We start from the raw sequence: 25389 nt of genomic DNA, 5'->3' as shown, positions 1-25389 counted from the left end.
AACCACTCACTTCTCCCTTTACTTTTTTTTATTGATATTTATTGATTATTGAAGTTTCTGCAAGATGATGACAGAACTGTCTCTATTCAAATCAGAAAAAAAACACATTTGTTAATGTAAAACAGATGCAGCTACATTGAATGATGCTTTGCAGTAATGTTATGCTAATGCTGTAGAAAAAAACACCCTGGTCTCCCAGTAATAATAGCACGCCTACAGAGTTCTCACCATTATCATGATTACTGCTATCATGGTCCTGCAAAAGCTTCTTCCATCATGTTTTCTTCTAAGTAGTATTGCTAAAATTAGATCAGTGCTGTCGCCCAGTGATGCTTTCAGATCTTCTCCTCACGTTCACCCACCCATCAACACCTTCTACCTGATTTTAACGGTGGCGTTGTTCCAGGCTGCAGCAAGGATTTTTACCATTAATGTTGTATTTCTTTTATATTTTTAAATCATTGCCCAGACATTATTTCCTCTGGCTACCAATCAAGTTTTTAGAAATGATGATTTGAGTCTAGTTTCTGGTTTTATCAAGGCCTTGCTCCCTGCTACTCTGTCTAACTCTGCAGACTGGTGGAGTTTTTCTTTCGCACCCACATACATGGAGCCTGCCAGCATAGACCAGCAGGCCAGTTTTTTACATGCACTGCAAAAAAGCTAACTTGTATTTTTTGGCCTAAAACAGCGATTTAAGTTGGTAAAACTTGGAAATATAAATTACTGACATTTAGGGCAGTTTTTTGCTCAAAAAAAGTTTGTGAGTTGTTGCAACTTAAATTTAAGTTGGGGTTCAAAACAAGGAACAATAGTTCTGCTAACTCTTATTTCTTTGTTGTGAAATGCGGTAAAGCGGTGAAATTCAGTCATTAGCGAAAGCTAGCGGCTAACTGATGCTAGCGGCACTGCTTGTTAAAGCTACAATAGTAGCCATTAGCGTATCAATGCTAACTCAAAATTGTGGTCACAACATTAGCTGACATTTCATAGCGGGGTTACAATCGTGCCAGAGAAATTCATAGTTGAGCAAACTCAAAAACAAAACTTAGAATATTTAGTTTAATTGTCCAACTTAAAATTTTATCGAAGTTTGTTGCCTTGAAATGTTGAATTCACCCAACTTTTCTTTTTTTGCAGTGTGAGTGGTTCCCAAACTTTCTGGATTACAAAACAGTGTCTACCAGTGACCCCCTGTCACAAGTTGCTGGTCAATGAGCTGTGTGAACCTGTTTCCCTCTCCATACATCTCAGATCTACAAGTTCTCACAGCTAAATGACAGAAGAGTGTCAGATTGTATGTCAGTACCAACCATTACGAAATGTAGGTACATATCGCGGCTCGCGGTACAACGGCGTGTTCTAAAAATAGCACACATGTATGGTCCGCGGTTGTAAAAAAGGCTGCAGTTTCTGTAGACCACTGACCTAGGTTTAGGGTAAAGAACTTCCTGGTAAGGTGTTATAAAAGACAGTTTAAACAGTAAATAAATGTACGTAAATGCTGGCAGTGAAGCAGCTACAAGGGTCACATGTCCACTGTAAGTTAAGATAACATGATCAATCAATCAATCAAACTTTATTTATATAGCACTTTTCGTACATAGAAATGTAACACAAAGTGCTTTACAAAAAATAAAATAAAAACAGACAATAAAAATGACAAAACCCACCCCTCCCATCTCCAAAACAATCTGCACGTAGACATACACATATACATGCACACACATGCACATAGACACGTACGCACACAAACACACACTCAGACTCACACACAGCACATATTAATTGATAGTGTAGAGACATGATGATTCACGTAACTTAAGTGAAATAAGGTAACTGAATAAGGTAACTGAAAGTAACTGAAGTCAAGTCAAGTCAATTTTATTTATATAGCCCAAAATCATAAATCACAGATTTGCCTCAAAGGGCTTCACAGACTGTAGTTGGTACAACATCCTCTGTCCTTAGACCCTCACATCGACCAGGGAAAAACTCCTCAAAAAAGCCCTTTTAACAGGAGAAAACCAAGAAGAAAGCTCAGGGAGAGACAGAGGAGGGATCCATCTCCCAGGACGGACAGACGTCAATAGATGTCGTTGTACAGGACAGATCAACAGAGTAGAATAGTCCACCGTTTTTATGACCCATCCACCACCCCAACCTCCAACCAAAGTCAGAAATCTGCCTTTTTAACTTTGCTTTGCCTTCAATCGCTACTATGTCAGCAAGATGGCGGCGGATACATTGCAGCTGTTGGTGAAATACGTCAATATCGCTCGTTTTTCACTGCTTGTACACAAGAACTATGTTGACGTTTTTGACAGACTGAACAGACTGTTCAGATTGTTCCACGTGAATGTGGGCCATTTTCATGTGCACTTTTGCCACTGCAGAGAAGTGACGGATGCAGAAAATAACTCCCTATAAACGTCTGTATAAACTGATTTGCAGCAAGTCACAGTCTCATTGAGGTAAGGTTTGGTAGTCACCACCAAATGAGCAGTGGTGTACTAGGAAGCATGGAGAGTCAGCTGCTGAATAAGTAACAATAAGCAGCATGAGCTAAGCAGCCAGGTGTAAAACCAGCCCTCCATACACTTTTTAACTTTGACGTTAAACCACAAGGACATAAGACATGGCCCTGACCAATCATAGCGTCACAGGGCAGGTCTCATTGTGACCTGCAGTGGGATCCATAATAACAGCTCTGGAGATGGACAAGCAAGCGAGCTAACTAGCCAGCAAACATTAAGGAAAAATCTAATAAAATTGAAAAGTGGAAAATAAATTGTGAACAGAACAATGTTTCATCTCTGTCGTCCCTTTAACCCTCCTGTTATGTTGTGGGCCAAATTGACCCATTCCAAGGTAAAAAATTAAAAATGTGAAATAAAAAAAAATAAAAAATCAATGTCATGTAAAAACATTGTCTTTTATATGTAGATCTTTCCAATGCATATTAAAAAAGTTTTAACATGCATTTTTATAAAAAAAAAACAAGTGAATTATCTTCATTGAATCATGAAATGTTTAGTAATGGAGTTATCAATGAATTATCTTTTGATAATTCATTAATAACTCCATTACTAAACATTTGGATATTGGGATTTTTTTGTGTCTGACCCTTTTGGATGAGCCATGAACATTCTTGCTGTTCCTGAGAAATGAACAAAACAGGAGGCTTAAAAAGACTGTAACCACTCAGATTTATCCTTTCACTGTATGTCTCAAGTTTCTTTTTATAGCTTGCTTGGTGAGTTTTGTTTGGAAAAGTGCTATTCATGCTCTTTATGGTTATTTTACACATTTCATGTTACAATTGCAACAAGCAATGTAATAAATTGTCTGTCAGGGGTATTCTCAGGTCATTTGGCATTATTCTTCCTCCTAACACTCACATTATTATTATTATTATTATTATTATTATTATTATTATTATTATTATATTATCTATAACAATGACATAACAGTTCTCCTGCTTTGCCCTCAGTGATAAAGAGCTACATAGCAGAATAACTACTTCTAACATGACATAGTCAGGCATTATCCTCTGCTGTGTCAGTTAACCAACCACAACCACAGAAACCACATCTCACTGCACTGATCTGGCGTCCTATTTAAAGCCCTCACATTCACATCCACTCTGTATTCTGTGCTCGCTGCTGTTACTGCTGCTCCACTCCACCCAGCCTCCACCTGCTCCGGTTCTGCTCTGTTTGTGCGCACCCTGGAGGGCCTTTATTTCTAAGTTAATAACCATTGGGGGAGTATTTGCAATGGTCCCTGCGTGTTATTTATCACTGTGCTAAGTATTTCATTCTGTTACAATGTACCGCCTCAGCAGGGAGCCTCACCGAGAGGAGGACCATGTTGCAGAGTCGACTTGTATTTCCATTTTTATTTGCTGTGTGACATGATAGTTCGTGACAGAACCAAGCTTAAAACATGGAAAATAAACGCTACAACAGAAGGTAGATGACACATTTCATCCCTTTCGCGGTAAAGAGCTCACATATGAGACATCTGTCTTATTCCAAATGCCGTAGAATCACCGCAGCACATATTTTTGATCCAGAATTAGGGATGGGCAATGTGGACCAAAAGTCATATCCAGATATATTCAGGCTGAATATCGATATACGATATATATCCTCATATTTTTATCGCAAAGTGAGAACAAATGTTCAGTCAAAGTCAAAATGACATGTCACAAGTAGTTTTATTAAAACCATTTACTTAAGTGAACATAAATACTGTATACCAACATTCTACAAAATATGGCGGCCTTCTTGGTATTTTATGAGAAACCCTAATCAATAATATCTGAGTACCCCCCCCCCCCCCCCCCCTCCTTTTTTAATTCAATTTTAATTTTATTATTAATAATATTTATTATTATAATTTCATTTATTTTCTTCCATGTATTTAATCCATTTGGTTGTTTGGTTTTTTTCTGTTTTTTTTACTCCATTTACATTTTTTTGTCAGTGACTGTATATGGATGTCTCTGTTTGGATGTTAGGGCAGGTGGTTGTGTTGTGTGATGGGTGGATGTTGTAAAAAAAAATCTAAAATGTTCTTCCTGTACAGTGAGTGTCTTATACATGCTAGGTCATCAATAAAAAGACCATTGAAATGAAAAGAAAAGTATATCGATATATTTTTTTATATCGATATATCTCCCAGTCCTATCCAGAATTGTTTGCCAATCGTTCAAATAATTATCATTTCCTTATAAGAGAAGACAATAACACCTCTGCAACCAGGCCTTATTCTCTCTCCAGTGGCTCTCTGTAAATCCATGGATTTATTTCTAACTTACAATGCATTACACAGCCTTCATCTGTGATTTGCTGCCTGCTATCATATAATCTCCAGTCACTGGGTGTCAGATTCCTTGTCACTCCCAGCATGGAAAGGAAAACAGCTGCCAACCTTCCCTCGTCTCCTGAGAAGAAACCTCTCTGACTCAGTGCCCGTTTATTTACCACTTCTTATATCCCATTTCTGATTTTCTCATCTTTTCAAGCTATTTCTCTTCACTGTCTACTGTCTTCTCCCTGGACAGCAGTGGTGTCCCTCTCATCTTCACACACACACACACACACACACACACACACACACACACACACACACATATAGACTTGTGTATGCACTCTCAAGTTCTGGCCCCGTTTCCTGGCATCTGTGTTATTGTATTTGCATGAAATGTGTTGCTTCTATATTTAGCCCTCATTATCTCTTTTCTCTTATACTATAGCCTATTTTTCTATGTATTTTTCCTCTTTGTTTTCTGGATTCACTTAGTAAACAATATGCTTGTTGAAAGTGTTTATTATAAATTAATTATAAACGAGACAACTGCTTGTCTTGGATGGAGCATCTTTCTGACAGTTTTGTCTCGAATCAAGGCTTCAGATTTGGTTGCTGCTACATTTCTCAGAGCATTTACACTTTGCAAGAACAGCTTTTTCTTTTTACACGATTTCTAAGAAGTACTGTAACAAGAACACATGGAAGAAGACCATTTCGCAGTTCCCTTCACTTCAGTCACTGTTGCTGTGCCTGTCAAGCTTACACATGCAGTTACAATAATAACACAAGCAGATCTGTTTTTTTAATGTTTCCAGCCATTTTTTTAAACGTCAGAAACTTATTAGAAGGTCTTAAATTTGCTCCTGATGGCTACATACAGGTAGTGGTGGAAACTAAGTATATATATGTATATATAGTATAAGTATATTGTGCTGTGCTTAAGTACACTTTTTAGGTACTAATATATTACTCACTGTAAAATACTCTGGCACTGTGTTTGTAACAATAATATACTGTCATATATATATATATTCAATTCAATTCAACTTTATTTATAGAGCGCATTTCATGCACAAGGCAGACTCAATGTGCTTCACAATGTATACACATAATTACAGTTAAAAAAAACAACAACAACAACAAAAAACACAGAAAAAACAAACAAAAATCGATTACAAATTAATTGAAGAGTGCAGGTAGACAAGCTATTCCATATTCACCACATATACACTTACTTACTCACACATGTGCTCCCACTCCCACAACCACACATGCACACAATTCAACCAAATGCTGTAGAGAAAAGATAGGTTTTTAATCTGTTTTTAAAAATGGCTACTGATGTGGCAAGTTTAACTGTGTCAGGCAGGGTGTTCCACTATCGCAGGGCATAAATACTAAAAGCTGCTTCTCCTTCTTTGGATCTGGTGTGAGGGATGAGTAAGTTGCCACTGCCTGTTGACCGAAGTGTTCTTGCTGGGGTGTAGGTGATGAGCATATCATATACAAGCCATCACTGTAATTTTTGCATTTATTTTTTCTAAAAATACTTTTTCTCACTGTCAAATGTACTAAACACCATATCTCTAACAGAAATATACTGTAATATTTAATGGTAATTTATGTGGCATTTATAAAGTATTTTCTTGTCAATTATATGGCAGAACAGTGTTTCTTTTGATGGAAAAATGTTTTATTTTATGATCAAATATGATCTTAAAAAAAAATCAAAAGTGCTAATATCATTTTACCAATCTTTGGGAGAAATTAAATGTATGTGTATTAAGATTTTTTGGTTTGGCCCGTGTCCCATCCACTAACATGGAGGGAGCGTGGCGTATGACCTACACTGCAGCCAGCCACCAGTGGGCGGTACACATGTTTTGGCTTCACTTTTGAGGAGCTGTCTAGCCGTCCGTCTTTATATCGTGCCTATGGACGAGTAAAGGACTGTAAAATGAGGTTAGGACAGCAGCAAATACCAGCAGATGGCATTTCCACCAAGTGTTAAAATATTAAAACATTTTTGCTGACCTGCAAAGCAGCTTTACAACTAGAAGTTGATGATTCTGGTGCAACAACACCCACAATTATATAAAACAGAGTTTCAAATCCAAACAAGATATTATAATATATCAAAAATAGTAGTATTGTATAATTTTGGTGAATATACTTAATTTAATTCTTTGTAAACGATACAGCATCACCATAGGAATATATCTTCATGTTTTGTTTTGTGGTTCTGCCGTTCTATCCGACTGTGTGTTTTTTCTGCCGTCTACTATCAGCAGCAGCATGTTGTAAAAGCTGCTATCAGACAGAAGTTAGTCGCTATTAGGCATGGACGTTTGCAAGAAACCTGCCAACTCGAGCATCTATAACGTTAACAATCAATTAATCCATTAATCGCATGCATACATGGGAAAAAATAAAAGATGTATGTACATGCAAAATAAAAGATAAATATGTACAGTACTATGCAAAAGCCTGTTTTGAAAACTAACGCTTTTATTTAAAAAGGACAAAAAGAGACTTCCTGTCGATCGTAAAACTACATCAACTGAGATTAAACTGTAAAGAAAACGTCAAGGAGTTCAATGTTTTATGTTTTAGCCCCCGAAGAGGCATGAGGTTAGTTTTTACAGTAATCTTCATATTTAAATGTGTTTTGTGTTTAAATAAGTTTTGGATCAAATTAAACTCAGTAATTCATGCTAGCAAGGTTTGACACAGTAAGCTAGTTTTGCTCCAATAATACTCTTGTATTTCTGTGTGTTATAATTGTTATTGCAACTTTTAGTTTGTGGTAGTGATATGCCGTTGGGACTGATAGGCACTGGACATAGGCAGGTCTATGGCTTACACACTCGAACTTCCACATGTACAGATACACACACATCCCCGCCCTACACCCACCCACGCCTCCGATGCTTCGTACCCCCAGTGAGACAGGTGGGTCTGCTGTATTTCTTTCTCTTCATCCCTGTCTTCCTGTCCTGTTCACCTCTGTCATATTGTTTTTGTGTGTTTTTTTTATACGTTTTGGACGTGTTGATGGCAAATTTCATTGTACTACCCTGTTCAATGACAATAAAGGCTTTCTGATTCAGTCAGAGATAAAAATTAAAATAAAACGACCAATAATCGATCATCGATTATTTATTCCCATCCCTAGTTGCTAGACTCTGCGTTTAAAGATTTCAAACATTTTATCTCCTGCATTTCTCTTCCAGCTCATGTTTTGAACCTCTAGACTTAATTATCCTGTCCACTAATGAGCTTGTCACTGTTGGATTCACTTGCTAATGTCTCCTGCAGGTCCATTTGAGCAATATGCCACATTTTCAAGGCGTACCGACTTATTCACTTTCTGGGCCCAGAACATAGATTTTCTTTGTCATTTCACACATCGCTGCACTTTTGTGAGACATTCCTGTGTCTTTGGGCACCGGCGTAAGACACTTAAAATCACTGAAGAACACAGCAGCTTTGCCTTTTCTCCTGGAGCTCCTCTGTTAGTGCCTCTGACAGCTACAACACACAGATGCGCTCCCTCCCTTATGTCTAATTCTGCATCTGTCATCTATTTTCTTTATTATCCATTCAAAAACTATCCTGCGCTGCATTTGAATGTGTGCCCATCTTTGCTCTCCGAGGGGGGGATTATAAAGTGGAAAGGCTTGTAGTATTAGCAGCTCACCTGTCATACTGCTTTTTTAGGTCTCCAGGCCATGCTAAATGTAGATGAACAAAATACAGAACAAAGTAGGGAATTCAACATGCACGACTGCCAAATCCCTGTTTCGTTGAGTCTTTATCATGCCGAGGAAGCCAGAACAAATGTTTCTCATCGCATTTCAAGCCAAATAAAGTGAGTAACAAAAAGCCAAAACTTAGCAAAGCGCTTCACAGCGAGCTGCGGCCGCCTCCTGCAGCATGTAGGAGGTGGACGAGTTCAACATCCACCCAAACAAGCACAAAATGCTCACGCTGTCATTTTCACACTCAAACAGCTTGGAGATAATGAAGATATTTCAGCTCCTGACTCCACAAAAATTGAAAATGTCATCACAGATTTCAGGTTGTGTTTGCACAGGTTTTGCTGCTAAATTCAGCAGACAAGAAAGCCCTACAGAGGGTGATAAACAATGCAGGCAGTAGGCCTGTCACCATAACATTTTAGGACGATATATTTTCCTAGAAACTATCACAATTAACGATAGTATCATTCTATCAATATCATTTTAGTTTTATAACAATATTAGAGCATAATAAGTACATCCTTTTCCACAGCAATGAAATTTTAAATCTTAAGAATATTAAACATTGGAATTGAAATGTGGAAAATAAATATGAAAATATTCTAGATAAATTAAAAATAAATAAATAAACTACAACCAAAACAAATAAAATAGACTTTCAGGCTCTGTTAACCAAACATTGCAATGAGATCATCATTATGTATTATTTTATTATTAAAATAACATATGAACAGCTGGAATGGCTGCTTGGGAAAAATAGTTTGCTTCCCGGCAATTCGTTCTGCCTGTCAAACATTTGCAGCGTTAATTTAAACACAACACAAAAGCACAAAAAGTCACGCATCTAATCGACAATATATTGAGTCCACAAAAAAACTATCGTGTCCATTTTTATATATCGAAGGATAAGTCGATCGCCACCACACGCTACCTCATTGACAAACAGACTAAAGAACAGTTTCTTTCCCACAGCAATACAAACCGTAAATGGACAATAACGCATAATTTGCTTCCATCGGCACTTTATCTTTTACCTTCTAACTATTTATTATCTTTTAGACTATTTATTACATGTGCATAATGTCTGAATGTACAGTCATGGAAAAAAATTATTAGACCTCCCTTTTTCTTCCATTTCTTGTTCATTTTAATGCCAACAAAAACAGCTCATAAGAGTTTAATTTAAGACATTTTCCATGGATTTGTTGATAATAACTAAAATCATTAACAAGAAAACCATGTTAATTGTCTAGATATCAGCTCTTAAATTAAACTATGAGCTATTTTTGTTCATCATTATATTTGTCTAAACAAATGTACCTTTAGTTGTACCAGGCATTGAAATGAACAATGCATTGAAGAAAACAAGGGTGGTCTAATCATTTTTTCCATGACTATGTTTTTCAAGCACCTTATTTATGAGAAGGACACATAAATTGTGTTGTAGATTTTTGATACAATGGCAATGAAGGAAATCTTGAATCTTAAATCTTAAAGGAGACATTAAATATGGCACTTGTCTAGCGAAACAGGGACTATTTTGTTGCTCCATATTTTCTCAAGTGTTTGAAAATAACAAATCCAGGATTTCCTTTCTGTTTCTGAGACATTTTCTAAGCTGAACATTCACTGCAGCGGAGGTGGAGGAGTCATGAAGTCGCTTTAATTCCCTCTAGACTTCTCCTAACTAGAGCGCAAAAGCTTACCTGTACTCGATTTGATGGTTTCCTGTCCGACCGTTTGTCCGAGCAGGTCATACTGGTTCAAGCGGGAGCTCTCTCCTTCCACCACCACAGAGTCGGAAGCATTTAGAGTCCAAGCGTAAGTCACTTCAGAGATTGTGTAGGCATCTAAAAAAAGAAAGAGAGAAGAGGATAAACCCATAGGGGATAAATCTGGGGCAGCCGCAGCTATTGATGATTTTTCGAGAAATTATTTCAGTGACCCAAATGAAAAGCCCCCCGCTACATTGTGTTTGAAGCTGGGTTTCTAGAAATAAAAAAGAATACTGTAGAGAGAAAAAAATCTCTCAGAGAAGATGGAATTCATAAAACGCCAACAAGCAATTGATGCACGGTGACATTTGCCCTTTTCAATCAGTCACGGCGTACACTGAATATGAAATGTGAAAGCTTGTCAGCTAACCTATGAATGTCTAATGAACACAACCCCCCCCCCCCCCCCCCCCCCGTATAAAATAATTGAAATATTCTGCCAATCATGTTACAACAAAAAAGCTTCATGTGAAATACTGTAGGTGACCACATAAATGCATTAAAAAGCAAAATATAATTAATGTGAGAAGTCAAGACATTTATCAGACATGACCCACCATGTACTGATGCTCTGATTACTTAATCATTTTAAAAAATCAATATCTTAAAAGCCGCTTGAAGCAAAAAATCTTCATCCAAATGTAAAGAAGCCATTGCAATAAAATAGTGATTTAAAATCACAAAATAAAATATTTGGATGAATTTAGAGTCCTTTTTCCCATATTTCCCAGTGACATTTCCACTCAGTCCTTTATCAGTCTATATATATATATATATATATACATATAAATATATCTGTTTTATTGCTGCTTATTTAGTTAAAATGTAGAGGGCCATTGCCAGAAAATTGAGCCATGCATTCCAGCTTCACTCGGTTCTTAGGCTGCTCTATTGCCAAAGAACCAGTGAGGAGAAGTTTTTTAAAAAAAAGGAAAAAAGAAAGAAAATAGCATTTTTACTTAAAGGTCCCTCAGGCGCTATCATCATCAAAGTTACTCACAGCTGCCAAATTTTAGTGGACAGGAATGAAAGTCCATGGGGAAATCCTCCAGATGCATTGGGCACTCTGCATGCACAGTTAACCTGCATCCAATTCACAGAAAATTAAGGAGACTTTGCAAATGCATGAAAAGTAAACAGCACAGATTAGGCATGGTCTCAAAAAAAAGAAAAAGGAAAAAAAGAAAACCTCACAAGCCTCATGCAGTATTCAAGACACTTCCCATCTGTAATGCCTTGAAACAAAAATAATTCATCTTAACCTTAATCAGCAGAGCAAAGTAAACAAGGTGCTGCAGAGACTGTGTGTATCTAGGTGAGACTCTAGCTCTATGAGAAGAAACTGCATTGTATGAAACTGTGCTGTTATACAATATTATTCAACCGCTGTTAAAATGACTTGCAGTAGTTTATCATTTAAACAGATTTTCTTAAAAAGGAAGTTTACAAAAAGATGGTGAGTTGCATAAAATACAGTCATGGAAAAAATGATTACACCATTATTTTCTTCAATTTCTTCATTTCATTGCTTGGTACAACTAAAGGTACATTATTTAGACAAATATAATACTATAACAACAAAAATTGTGCATAAGAGTTTAATTTAAGAGCTGATATCTAGACATTTTCCATGGTTTTCTTGATAATGATTTTGGTTATTATCAAGAAAACACTGGAAAATGTCTAGATATCAGCTCTTAAATTAAACTCTTATGAGCTATTTTTGTTGTTTTCTTTATATTTGTTCAAACAAATGTACCTTTATTTGTACCAGGCATTAAAATTAACAATAAATTGAAGAAAATGTGGGTGGTCTAATCCTTTTTTTACATAAGTGTATTTGAAAATTGATTTGGTGTCTGTAGTTTTTAGTTTTTACACATTTATGAGGCTATTACATGGTTTAGCAAGGTATGTATGTCTGTTCATGTGAGGCTGAGGGGATCAACACCACTCTCATGTCTGTACACTAAATATGAAGCTGTAGCCAACAGTGTGTTAGCTTAGCATAGCACAAAAACAGCTAGCTCTGTCCAAAGACTAACGATAACCTCCAGGTGTAAAAACAGTGAAGCCAATGTAGAAGTGCCTTAAACCTGCAATCTCTCATATGGCCAGCAGTGGGTCCACTCCACTGGCTGCAGAAGATGTCCAATCGTATAGAAGTCTATGAGAAAATGACCCTACTTCTCACTTGGTTTTAGTGGTAGAATGTAAGTTGATTCACTCAAATACTGTACTTGAGTACAATTTTGAGGTACTTTTACTTTACTTGACTATTTCCACATTTGTAACTTTATACTTCTACTCCACTACATTTTAAGGGCAAATATTATACTTTTTACTTCACTACATTTAGCTGACAGCTTTAGTTTTTCAGGTCAAGATTTAACAAAAAAAACATGATCGATTTTGCCTGTTTATCAGTTAAACCACATAAAGTATGTCAAATAGTTAAAATGAGCCCTACATTGACAGCAGTAAAACGCTCCTTACATAAATGCACCAATACAAATAATCAAATAATATATTTAGAATAATCTGAGTGGGTCCATTCTGCATAACGAGTACTTTTACTTTTGATACTTTAAGTACATTTTGATGCTGATACTTTTGTACTTTTACTTCAGTAAGTTTTGAATGCAGGACTTTTACTTGTAGTGGAGTAATTTCACAGTGTGGTATTAGTACTTTTACTGAAGTAAGAGATGAATACTTTTTACACCACTGCTTACACACCACGAGTCACAGTGTGGCCTGGTAAGTACATTTAGTTTTTCGCTCAATTTATATCACCGTTAACGTGAATTATGGATATACCTTGCTAACCAAAAGGTCGCCCACATACTGATGGGTGATGTCACTGTGGTTACGTCAACTTCTTTCATACAGTCAATGCCACACAAAAGGAGCCAAAATCTGTGCTCCAGCACCTCTAAAGCTCACTAATCAACATCTTCTTTATGTAATCTGTACAAAATCTTATATTGGCCCAGTTGTGGTTTTACAGGAGGTTATGATCCAGATTATTAATTGGCAGTAGCTTCATATTGGACATACAGACATCAGGTTGGTGCCATCTACCTTGTAACTCTCATCAAGAAATCATATACGTGTATTCAGTCAAACCATTCCTTTAAAAACAGGAACAACTTTGTGACTTTTCCTTCAGACATGCTCCTGGGACTTGAATTACCTCATGGTGTACAGCAGTGTCCCGTCATCTTTGATCCTCAGCAGTTTATTAGGCATGGTCATGTTATGAGCCACAGACTTTTTCCCATTGTGGAAGAAGGTGTCTGGAGTCCAGATTTTACTTGCCATCAGGTTGTTGAGAGGCAGAATATTCATTGGTCCGTGAAATTTCAACCTCTCATCCTTCCAGCTTTGCCGGAAGAAAACATCTATGGTGTACTCCTGTTGGCAGAGGTGAGACACCAGGAAATGATCAACCCGCGTTATTGTATTTGTGTGCTTCGACTTTTACACTATATGAAAATGAGTTTCCCATTTCTGCTGAAGAAAAAAAGCCAAATAAAACACAGGGCACTCTCAGCTGCCCTGTTTTATAGGAGCCTACGAGCAGCAGCTCTTCACGACTGACTTCCTCTGCCACTTTAGGACCCGGGCACTGAATGGCTTTCTCTATTTGTCAAAGCTCCATCAAGGTGAGGCCCTCGCTCTCCGTGTTCCTCTCAGCTCTCTGAGCCGGTGTTTTCCTAAGCTGGCTCTGAGGCCAAGACAACCCCTTGACCTACAATCCTCTGTTGTCAAAAGAAACCACACACAAGAAGGATTTAGGGCAGAAAAGTGTGTACGTGTGAGAGCGAGTGTGTGTGTGTTTGTGTGATTCACACACAGAAAGTGAGAGTGAGAGGAAGATAAATTCCTCCAGAGTGTTTTTTCCTGTCACAGTTGAAAAGCCTCTGACATTTAGAAGGTGGGACGCTGAAGCTGTCCTCTGAAAACAAAACTAACCACCTTATTTTGAGGGTAAAGCAGCTCTTACAGTAAATTATGACCCCTTTAGTAGAGGTGTGAATCAGCAGAGGCCCAACGATACGATTTTATCCCCATATTTGAGTCATGATACTTTATTATTGCCATTTTTAGCAATTTGCGATATGGTGAGTATTGCGATTTAATATATTGCGATTTAACTGTTTAATTGCATTTTGTGTCCACAAAATTAAATTCAATCAAGAATTGTTTTGTCATATCAGAGAAAATTCTCAGTCTATTCTTCCCACTTCAGTCTTTTTATTTCTTCACAATGAGAGTCAAAGCCACAGACTGACCAACAAAGTATTCAGTCAAACTGAACTGAACTGATATCAAACATGTATGGACGACAACAACTGCAGCATTTATCCAACTTTCAAAAACAACAAGCTTCACTGCGCTCAATTTTTTTGAATGAAACATAAAAAAAGCCGAACTTTACAGCATTTCGTCAACTTCCCAACACGATGATGCCTATAGATTCCTTAGATCACCTAGTTTCACATGATATGGAGCTGCAACAATAATTGATTAATTGAACAATAATCAATTATTATATTAATGGTCAACTATTTTGATAATCGAATAATTGGTTTGAGCAGTTTTTTTTAAAGACATAAGTCCAAATTCTCTGATTTCAGCTTCTTCAATGTGAATATTTCTGGTTTCTTTGTTCCTTTATGACAATAAACTGAATATCTCTTTGGTTTGTGGACAAAACAAGAGATTTGAGGACGTCATCTTGGGGTTTGAGAAACAGTGATTGATATTTTTATACATTTTATTGACCAAACAACTAATCGATTACTCGTTTAAATAATCAACAGATTAATCGATAATGAAAATAATCGTTAGTTGCAACCCTAAGTATCTCCAGTATATTTCTAAAATTGCCACACAAAATATTGCGATACTATGCTGTATGGATTTTTCAGCACCTCTACCCTTTAGAATGTAATCATTCAATTGAATTGGCATTATCAGAGATTTTCAGCTTCATAGATATGAGTTGGGATATGCCTAGCAGGTTTAGAAGGCAATTATCAGCTATATCACCAAAACAAATTCAAGAAGACTCAGGTGACTCTACCTATATTTATGTTTATTGTTGGGGGGCTTTGGTGCCTGTAGTAATTATGAAAGGAGCATGGTTTGCTGGGACAGCAAGAGTGTATGAATTATATATTGATTGTAAATACTGTTCAATGATTGTAAATATTGCTTTATTTTATTGTTATTAGTTTTTCGTTTCTTTTCAAATGAATAATAGAATTATAATAATTTATTGTAAATATTGCTTTCCCTATCTTGTTATCTTTTTTTCTGATGCTTGCTTTGGCAATACATTGTTATGTCATGCCAATAAAGCCAATTGAATTGAATTGGAAGAAATCAGATGTAATGACAGTATAAAGAGCGACAAAGTCTGTGTAAGAGGTCCAGGTATTTGGATAGGTCAAACAAACACACTATCACCGAGGAGACTGCTGTTTCTGTCTCATGAGAAACCAAAGACAGCACTAACTTATTTTACCTTAACCAGGTAACCAGTGGTGGAAAGTAACTAAGTACATTTAGTCAAGTGTTGTACTGAAGTACAATTTTGAGGCACTTGTACCGTACTTGAGTATTTCCATTTTATGTAACTCGCCTCTCTGTTTGTGATTCTTGCCTCATCCAAGTTGTAATAAACTGAATGATCCTCTCAGGCGTTGTGTTACTACAGAGACAACAACCTGCATAAAACTGCAAACAAAGACAATAAAGCTTTTGTCGCTCTAATTTCAAAGATACCTTTGACATCTTCGTTTGGCTGACAGCTCTTTTGAAGCTAATTACTAGAAGTAGGGGGGAAAATCCATACAGCATAGTATCGCAATATTTTGCGTGACAATATTATATCCATAAAAAGCAGCAAAGTATCAATATTTTTGTATATTTTAACTGTTGTTTTTACGGAGGCCGTAGCTGGCTCACTTTAATGAATATACTGGAGATATTGGTATCATGTGTAACTAGGAGATCTAAGGAATCTATCGTGTTGGGAAGTTGTCGAAATAATGCTGCAAAGTTCGGCTTTTTTAATGTTTTATTCAAAAAAATTGAGAGCAGTGAAGCTTAAAGTTTTTGAAAGTTTGATCAAATGCTGCAGTTGTTGTTGATGTTTGATATCAGTTGAGTTCAGTTTGACTGAATACTTTGTTGGTCAGTCTGTGGGTTTGACTCTCATTGTGGAGAAATAAAAAGACTGAAGTGAGATGAATAGACTGAGAATTTTCTCTGATTTGACAAAACAATTCTTGATTGAATTTAGTTTTGTGGACACTGAATGCAGTTAAACAGTCTTTTTCTTTTTTCTAATTATTTTTCTTTCATTTTCCAGCTTGGACTTTCGGGAGACCTATAAATCCTCTATACCACCTCAGCAATCAGCTGAAGTGCTCCACACTATTTGAATATATCGATCAAAACATATATATCAGGCTGTACAAGACTTCAAGTGCAATAAATCATAATGTTGTGTTCCTTTTTGCAATATGATAGTATAGATTTTTCATCCCTTTTCAAACCTTATTATACAGTAAGATGAATTTACCCCATGTTTATTTTTTATTCTGATATATAAGTGACTTACTTGTAAGGTTATACGTTCTAATAGCTGTAGATAGAGTTGTCAGTTTTCAGCCCTGTTAGCTGTTTATCTGTCTGTCCATCTGTTTGTCTGCAAGATTTCTTTAAAAGAGACATCAGGGATGATTTAGCTGAAATGCAGTGTACAGATCGTTTTTTAAGTCTTAAAGCTTTTATTTTTCTGTGTCCGAGACCTGTTCCCGTTGCGTAAGTGGTGTTTTATGTTCAACTGAGTGCCTTCTAGTTTACATATCTTTCAGAGGCCACTGCATTGAACTCCAACATCATAACTGCTAAATCAATAGATCAATCACTTGGAAAATGGGCCTTCAACAATAGAAGGGACGCTGATGATATGATGTGAGGGTGGGCGCATGTTTCAGAATGATAAACAGGAAAGCCCAGGATAAACAAAGGAGTGACTTGAATAACAAGAGGACTTTCAATAATTTATAAGATGAAAATTGTCCGATGAATAGACATCGTGCTGTAATGTGGAAAACTCGTCCCACTTCAATATTGTGGTGTGTGTGCAGGGAGGGACGTGGTGCAGTTATGAAAGGCCGGAAAGCCGCAATGATGCTTAAAATAAAGCAAAAGAAACGTCTTTTGTTCCTTAAAATGTGTGTTAAACAGGACGTACAAGGCTGTCCTCTGGAGTGTCAATACAGCAGCAGTGGATGAATAATTAAAAACAATAAACAAAAGTCCAATATGAGCTCTCACCATGTCTGTGTCCGACACCGGTCCAAAGCTGGTGACGTAGATGTTTGTCTTCACCTCAGTTATCCTGTCTGGATAGGAGACAACAACAAGAGGCATCAGAACACCAAGGTGGGAAAAACGTCAAGATTGTAGCCTACTTGAATTGTTTTATCTTTTATTTTTAAATAAAAAAAACAGACAGGTTCTCAGGAAGGCTAACGCCATTATGGATTGTCCTGATCACCCTCTTCGAAATGAATTTGAGCTCTTTGCCCTCAGGCTGTCGTCTTAAGGTGGAGGACTAAAAAACTTCAGGTCTTATTTATACCAACTGCCATTTATTTAACTAATAGAAATTAGCCCTCAAATTGCTCATCTTCACAAGTCTGCATTTTTCACATCTGCACATTGCACTTTTCGCCTATACCAGGTATTAACTCTCCATTTAGGGGTATTAGCTCTGTAATGAACATGTGTCAGTGATTTAATATATATATATTATATATTATTATGTTTTATTAGACTTTTATTGGGTCTTATTCTATAATCGTTGTGTAACTTGTCTTGTGTGTCCTGCTGCAAAACTAATCTCCCTTCGAGGGACTAATAAAGTGATAGTGATTCTGATTCAAGTTTTGATTCAGGTTTTATTTGATTTCATACACCATTCAACAATAAATCACTTTTTAGTCGTATTTCTTTCCAGTGTCATTTGTTTGTAAATGAGATGGATTGTGCCCTCGGTTCACCTGTAACTGACCTGTGCAACACAATTCATTAGCAGCTCTTGTAAGACTACATCTAGTGAGCCACAGTGACGTGTAGGCTATGATTTTAAGCGTGTAAAATGTGTCCTAAATGTTCACACTGATGTGACAGATAGGAAGAGCAAAGCTCTCATATGCTTCCTATTCAAGTGGTAATGTGCTACTGCCTCGGCGTCGCTGCATCAGGTCCATTTGCTTTCTCTAAACTCTGTCTCTTTCAATAATTACTGAAGCTCCGTCTCTCATGCTCAGTCAATTCAAAAAGCTTTCACGTTTTACTCTACACTCTGTACTACACAGCAAACAGCATCTCACATACAATCTAAAGAGATCATTACTCCTCAGTAAAGTGCTCTTGTGCATGGCAAGGCTAGCCGCCATTCACATCCCTCCAACAGGACATATTATGAAAATGCTTTCTTATTTATGAGGTAATGTAAATCAAGAGGACGTGGCAGGTTGCCGGGTAATAGGTGCAATCCATTTAGCATGGCATACGACGGGGTGCATTTATTTATGTAAACCAAGCCTTTGTATGTGAATCAGGCTGATTTAAAATGATTAGGTTTTTACTGTGACTCACAGAGGCCTCCATTAAGTTGATTTATTTAAAGAGAAATGCTCTTAGTGGAGGCCTACATGAAACGCCATCTCAGTAAAAACCAGGTTTGACACTAAACGCCGTCGTGCTGCACTGCTCCCTCTTGTAAAAAGACACGATGTGGTGCATTTTATCATTTGGGTGTACTGTACCTTAATAAAGTGGTTGTGTGTGAGATCTTCTCTATTATAATCCTTTATATTGTCTTGTCTGAATGTCATACCTTAAATATTGGACTCAAATTACCACAGTGAAATATACATTTGACACTTTTTAGTCCTAGATATCAGGGCTTCCTTTCTGACTTTTCGACGCTTCGAAAGATTATGAAATCAAGATAATTAAAATAAAAGAAATATGTGTTATAAATCTTTCAGCAGCTGTGCTTTTACCCATTTAGTAAAGGAAAGTAACTCTAGGTACGCATTCTAAATAGTTTCAGAGTATGGTTGGTTGCTTGTATGTTTATTTTATACTCTTTATATATTTTATTTATTCTATTATTCTATTTTATTTTTAATTATATTTCATTATTATTATTCTATTTTTGTTACCTTAATCTGTCTTTACTCTGTATTTGTGATGCTGCAACACCTGAATTACCCCCATGGGGATCAATAAAGGAATATCTTATCTTATCTTATTTTATCTTATCTTATCTTATCTTATCTTATCTTATATTGAATATACTGTGGTGGTGCTCTACATCATACTTAGCAATTATTCATTTTATATATTGAATATATATGTTTTGTATTATTCAATAGGTAGTGGAAATGCACAAGGGTTATTTGTTTTGATCTTATTCATTTACTTTCTAATATACACTCACCGGCCACTTTATTAGGTACACCTGTTCAACTGCTCGTTAATGAAACTATCTAATCAGTCAATCACAATGCAGCAACTCAATGCATTTAGACATGTAGACATGGTGAAGACGAGCTGCTGGAGTTCAAAGTGAGCATCAGAATGAGGAAGAAAGGTGATTTAAGAGACTTTGAACGTAGTATGGTTGTTGGTGTGAGTATTTGACAAACTGCTGATCTAACAACCACCTCTAGGGTTTACAGAGAACGGTCCAACAAGAGAAAATATCCAGAGAGCCTTGATGCTTGTTGATGCCAGAGGTCAGGAGGAGAATGGAGACTGGTTCCAACCTTGAAGCAGATATATTAAATGATAAACCTATGATTCAGATAATTCCACTGGAGAATAAGTAGACTCTTTTCATCCTGTGTCAGTATTCAATTGGAGTCTGGTTACCATGTGTTTTTGTTTCAACAATATTTGTCTAAGTATCAGTTGGTTAGGCTGTTCTTATAGTGTACTTGAAAGTTACATTTTCTTTAAATATTGTGCGTCCAAGACATGTGCACTGTATCATTGATGTAATTCTTGTCTATTTATTCTGTATATTCAAATGGAAATTGACCTGTTTTACTTTTACGTGTCGCTGTTTGCTATTTTGAGATTCTTATTGTTGATGATGTTGATCGTGTTTTATTCTTATTTGTATGGAAGAATTATCCTATCTTTATTCAAGAGCGTAGATTTTCAGTTTGAGAGCATAATTTGTCTTTCTCATGCTCAGATTTGTTCTCCTCATGCTCACATTTTGCGCTCGCACTCAGATTTCTGCTGCTTTCTTTCAAAATGTATGCGTGCACTTAAAAATCACATGCTTGTGCTCACATTTCTTCTGCTTGGACACAAACATTTCGCTCGCACTCAAATATGTCCTGTGCTCGCTCAAATCTAAAGTCTACGCACTCAGATCTCAACTCTGCGCTCTCAAAACTTTTGTGCTCGGACTCAGAACACGCACGTCCTCTCAGGTTGAGGTGTCTGCTCAGACTGAACGATGTCCCGCCCTGCGCTTAAACTAGTGTGTTTCACCAGCCAATAGGGAGACAGCTAGATTATGGCCCGTCTTAGGTGCGTTCCCTCGCCTTTTTGAGCGCTCCGGAGGGGCGGGTATATGGTCTGTTTGTAAAACTGCTTCTCTCTTAAAATACACCAATTGACCATATTAGCCAGCTATTTGAATTGTCACCTATTTAAGACGCAGCATATTTATGTAGAATTAATCTTAAGTAGTCCTAAAAAGAGTTATCGTAGTTTAGATTATATATATATATTTTTTTTTTAATTATTATTTATATATATATATTTATTGTTTTTTATTTTTCACCTGTTCAGTGGTGTCACGATAGTCCAGTGGTGAAGGATGCTACCATCTGTTGCATTTTAAACCATGGGGCGCCGGTTCGCATCCCGTCCGCTGCACTCTTGCTGCATGTCTTATTATGATTTACATTTTTAATTGATAAATTAATGTAACAGTAATACAATCCGTGTAACCAGCTGCTTCTCTTATTGAAACGTTTAACAAGAGATGATGGGTAAATAGACTTGGCTACGTGATTAAAAAGGTATAATGAAAAATACACTATGATGATGATAATGATTTGAGGATAACATTTGTGCGTGTAATGCAGTGTATCACCGTCCTATTTACGCGGTCAAAGCCAGGGAGCGCGTAATTATGCTAATGTTGGTAATACTTTCACTTTCACAAGAAGAAGACTATGAGCAGGATTCGGAGCGCGGCAGCGAATGAATGGGAGACAGATGGATGGCCAAAGACCTCAAGTAAGTTCATTGCTAAATGTTGCTACAACTCAAAACACTCGTACTTATCAACATATATAGCGGGCCTTTGTCGGCACTAGGGACAGCAACTCATTATGAATGAAGTGACGTCAGCGGGGATTCCCTTCAGCTCGCGCATCATTATGTGTGCCGACCTGCCGCTGGTACGATCATACGTTGCCAATTATTGTATTTTCGTTGTACATGTGTGACGGGTCACAGCTATCTGTGAGATGCAGCTCCACACTACTGTTGCTCCTACAGACCACAGACGACGACCAGGTGGATTATGGGTGTTTTATTACTGTTCTTTCCTGCAACACAGCACACAGCCACAGTGGTGAGGGGAAGCCAACATGAATCTCGGGACAATCACAGTGAAGTCCTCTTTCCTCTGACTCAATTAATAATAAAATAAAATAAAATAAAATACAGAAACCTGTCCATATAAAATAAAAATAAAAGTTACATCCTGTGTGATCGTATAGTATATTATTTCATAAATCATAGGTGAAAAATCCCAGCATAACCCTTACATAACATGAAATGTCTTTTATGAACACGTTCAACATTTAACATGACAAGTATAAAAATCACAAGTAGCTTATTAACTAATTCAATTCATTAACATAACTATTAACAAATGTGAGCCAAACAAACACCATGAAAAGTCACACAAAAAGTACACAACATATCACCTGCAACACAGCACACAGCCACAGTGGTGAGGGGAAGCCAACATGAATCTCGGGACAATCTGAACACCGGACACGAGGGAAAACATTTAAGCTAGTAACATGACAGTAACATTTAAGCTACTGTCATGAACAAGTCTCTAAACAACATTTTACGGTCCGATAAATAACAATAAGTACTCAAAACTGTTAGAATAGGTCACAGTAAATACGTAACATAGCAAAATATTAGTATAAACATGTGGAACTAGAAGAAATTAATTAATTATCCCGGATCACACAAGAGGACGTCTTACCACAGTGAAGTCCTCTTTCCTCTGAGCAGAACCCACGCTAACCACTGCGCCAATAGATGGCGGTGTTGCACCTTTTTCTGCCATGCTTTAACTGGCATAGATCTACTCCGTTACATACACCCCCCTTAAAGTATGCTGAATAGGGGCAACATAGATCAAGCCTACAATATAAAAGGAAAAGAAACCCCCAAAACAAACACACAAAACATATGCATACTACAGAAAATGGATTCAGCATAAATAAGGAGAAAAAAATGTTTTTCTCGTGAATATCGAGCAGTGATGTACGAAAAAGTCAACATCAGAAAGTCCTCCTTAAGAAGTGTGTAAGAACAGGGTGGTACCAAAACCCATACTTATCACAGACTAACAGAGATGCCATCTACATCTCATAAATGCGTACATTCCTTTGCTCTTTTAGTTTAGTGTATCACATACACCAATTCAGAAGCAAAACTGAACCAGCAAAATAAACAAACAAAACAAACAAAAAAAAGAAAAACAAGCGAATGCTTGTCACTAAATCACTGAGGCTGTTCTACACACAAAATGGCGTGTGCTCATTAGCTGCAATGGCACCAAACGCAGACCCCAGCACAGGTCCAGTATTCTCCACAAATCTCTGGTCTGACATCTCACAAATAAGCCTATTTGGAAGCCTAACCAGTCTCCCATAACTTGTGAAAACTGAAGGGGCCTGTGTGGTTTGTGGATGTGTGCAAACTACCTCTTCTAACTCAATCTCATCTGGAATGAGACTTAAGGCACCAGATACATCAGTAGGCAAGTGTGCTGTGTCATGCACTGAGACTGATGATGAGGTAGGGTGTGCACGAGAGCTGTCGTCATGGTCAAAGTCGTTAGGAGCGCAGTCCGGAAGCTTTTCTGACTGCACAGGTGAGGTAGCAGCGACGACGCTCCCTTCAAAAACACTCTCATCCCTAGCCCCAGCCTGAACAGGTGACTGCATGAGCCAGTTCATAGTACGAGATCGAGCCTCCTCCTGGTTATCCACAACAGAACTCCGGGCACTTCCAGATGGCACAGCTGACTGTGACTCCCCACAGACTGCTTGGGAACCAGCTTGCTCAGGGAACGTCAGGAAGTCGACTGGGAGCAGCATGTTTCTGTGGACAACCTTCTCCTTTCCAGTGACATTATCTCGAATCCTGTACACTTTAACTCCAGCTCTCACAGACACCACATCGAAGGGGGTTGAATCCCACCGGTCTGCAACCTTTCTCTTGCCTTTCTCACCTCGATTGGCTAGCAGCACCCTGTCGCCTACAGTCAATGGCAACCCTTTGACTTTGCGGTTATAGATTTTGGCGTGACGATCTTGCTCGCCATAGGCACGCCGCTGAGCAATCTGTGCGGCCTCAGAGAGATCCTTCCTCAGGTGGTTCACAAACTCATGGTGGCTCACAATGCTGTCATTCTCCAAGACATGATGGAACATGATGTCAATGGGCAAGCGTGGGATCCGTCCAAACATCAAGTAAAAAGGCGCAAAGCCTGTGGTCTCGTGCACTGTGCAGTTATAGCAGAAGGTCAGCATCCGAAGCATCTGTGGCCACTTAGACTTGTACTGTGGGGGGAGAGTCCTTATCATGTCACCAAGAGTTCTGTTGAACCTTTCTGCGATACCGTTGCCCATGGGGTGATACGGAGTTGTATGGGACTTGTGCACACCTGCCATCTCAAGAAGATCTTTGATGAGCCTACTCTCAAAGTTAGCTCCCTGGTCAGAGTGGATCCGTTTGGGGAAGCCATAGATGCAGAAGAATTTGTCCCATAGGCAGCGGGCGACTTGCTTTGCAGATTGGTTCTTACAGGGAAAGGCGAGAGCCAGCTTTGAGAAGTGGTCTGTAACAACAAGGACATCAGTGGTCTTCTTGTCACTTGTCTCCGCTGTCCAAAAATCAATGCAGACCAGCTCCATAGGAGCTGAGGTGCGAATGTTCTCAAGGGGAGCTCTGGCGTCTGGTTCTAAAGTCTTCCCCAAAATGCATCTCTGACAGTGTTTCACATGAGTCATAACATCTCTTCCCATGCCTGTCCAGAAGAATCTCTCACTGGCTAGAGAGAGAGTCCTTGAACGGCCCTGGTGGCCGGCTGCATCATGGACACCATGCAGGACGTGATGTTTCAGAGACTCGGGTACAACAAACTGTAAGATCTTCCTGTTAATGCAACGGTCCCTCTTCACTCTGTAGAGAATCCCATTACGCACTGTCAATTTCTTCCAGTGCTTCAACAGTCTGAGTACACAGCTCGACTCAGCCGCCCTTTCATGTGCATTCATGTGCATTCATGTGCATTTCATGTGCACACGGCTGACACCTCCTCCGCACCAATAGCACCCCCAGACAGCATACAGGTATCTTGTGCTGGACTAAGATCCACATCAGCGGAGTCATCAGCACTCTGAATGGCCTGGCACTTGGTGGTTAGGCGGAAGACGTCTTGCACTTTCCCAGTGACAACTCCATTGATTTCATCCAACAAAGACAGATAGGGCTCCTTCACCAGACGATGGCTGATGCTGGACTGGACGAAGGGTTCACGGCTCAGGGCATCAGCGACAGTGTTCTTGGGCCCGGGGACATATTTCAGGTCAAAGTCATATGCCGCCAGCTTCGCCACCCACCTCTGTTCACACGCATCCAACCTGGGCTTCGTT

The 25389-nt window shown here is 38.1% G+C and overlaps 1 protein-coding gene across 4 annotated transcripts in view; it reads right to left on the bottom strand.

The window, feature by feature from the left end:
* LOC131981543 (gamma-aminobutyric acid receptor subunit alpha-2) overlaps window positions 1-25389 on the bottom strand; it is a 63327-nt gene that overhangs the window by 18662 nt on the left and 19276 nt on the right. For all 4 annotated transcript variants that reach the window (XM_059345872.1, XM_059345874.1, XM_059345873.1 and 1 more), the window contains 4 exons: window positions 17714-17781; window positions 13551-13771; window positions 11355-11437; window positions 10286-10429 (listed from right to left, as the gene is read on the bottom strand). In XM_059345872.1, coding sequence (XP_059201855.1) covers window positions 10286-10429; window positions 11355-11437; window positions 13551-13771; window positions 17714-17781 — 516 coding nt within the window. The remainder of the gene's footprint in view (window positions 1-10285; window positions 10430-11354; window positions 11438-13550; window positions 13772-17713; window positions 17782-25389) is intronic.

The sequence above is a fragment of the Centropristis striata genome, chromosome 12 (assembly GCF_030273125.1).
Source record: "Centropristis striata isolate RG_2023a ecotype Rhode Island chromosome 12, C.striata_1.0, whole genome shotgun sequence".
NCBI classification, from domain to species: Eukaryota; Metazoa; Chordata; class Actinopteri; order Perciformes; family Serranidae; genus Centropristis; species Centropristis striata.
Note: the sequence above shows the minus strand (reverse complement) of the source record. Positions and strands in the feature narration are given on the sequence as shown.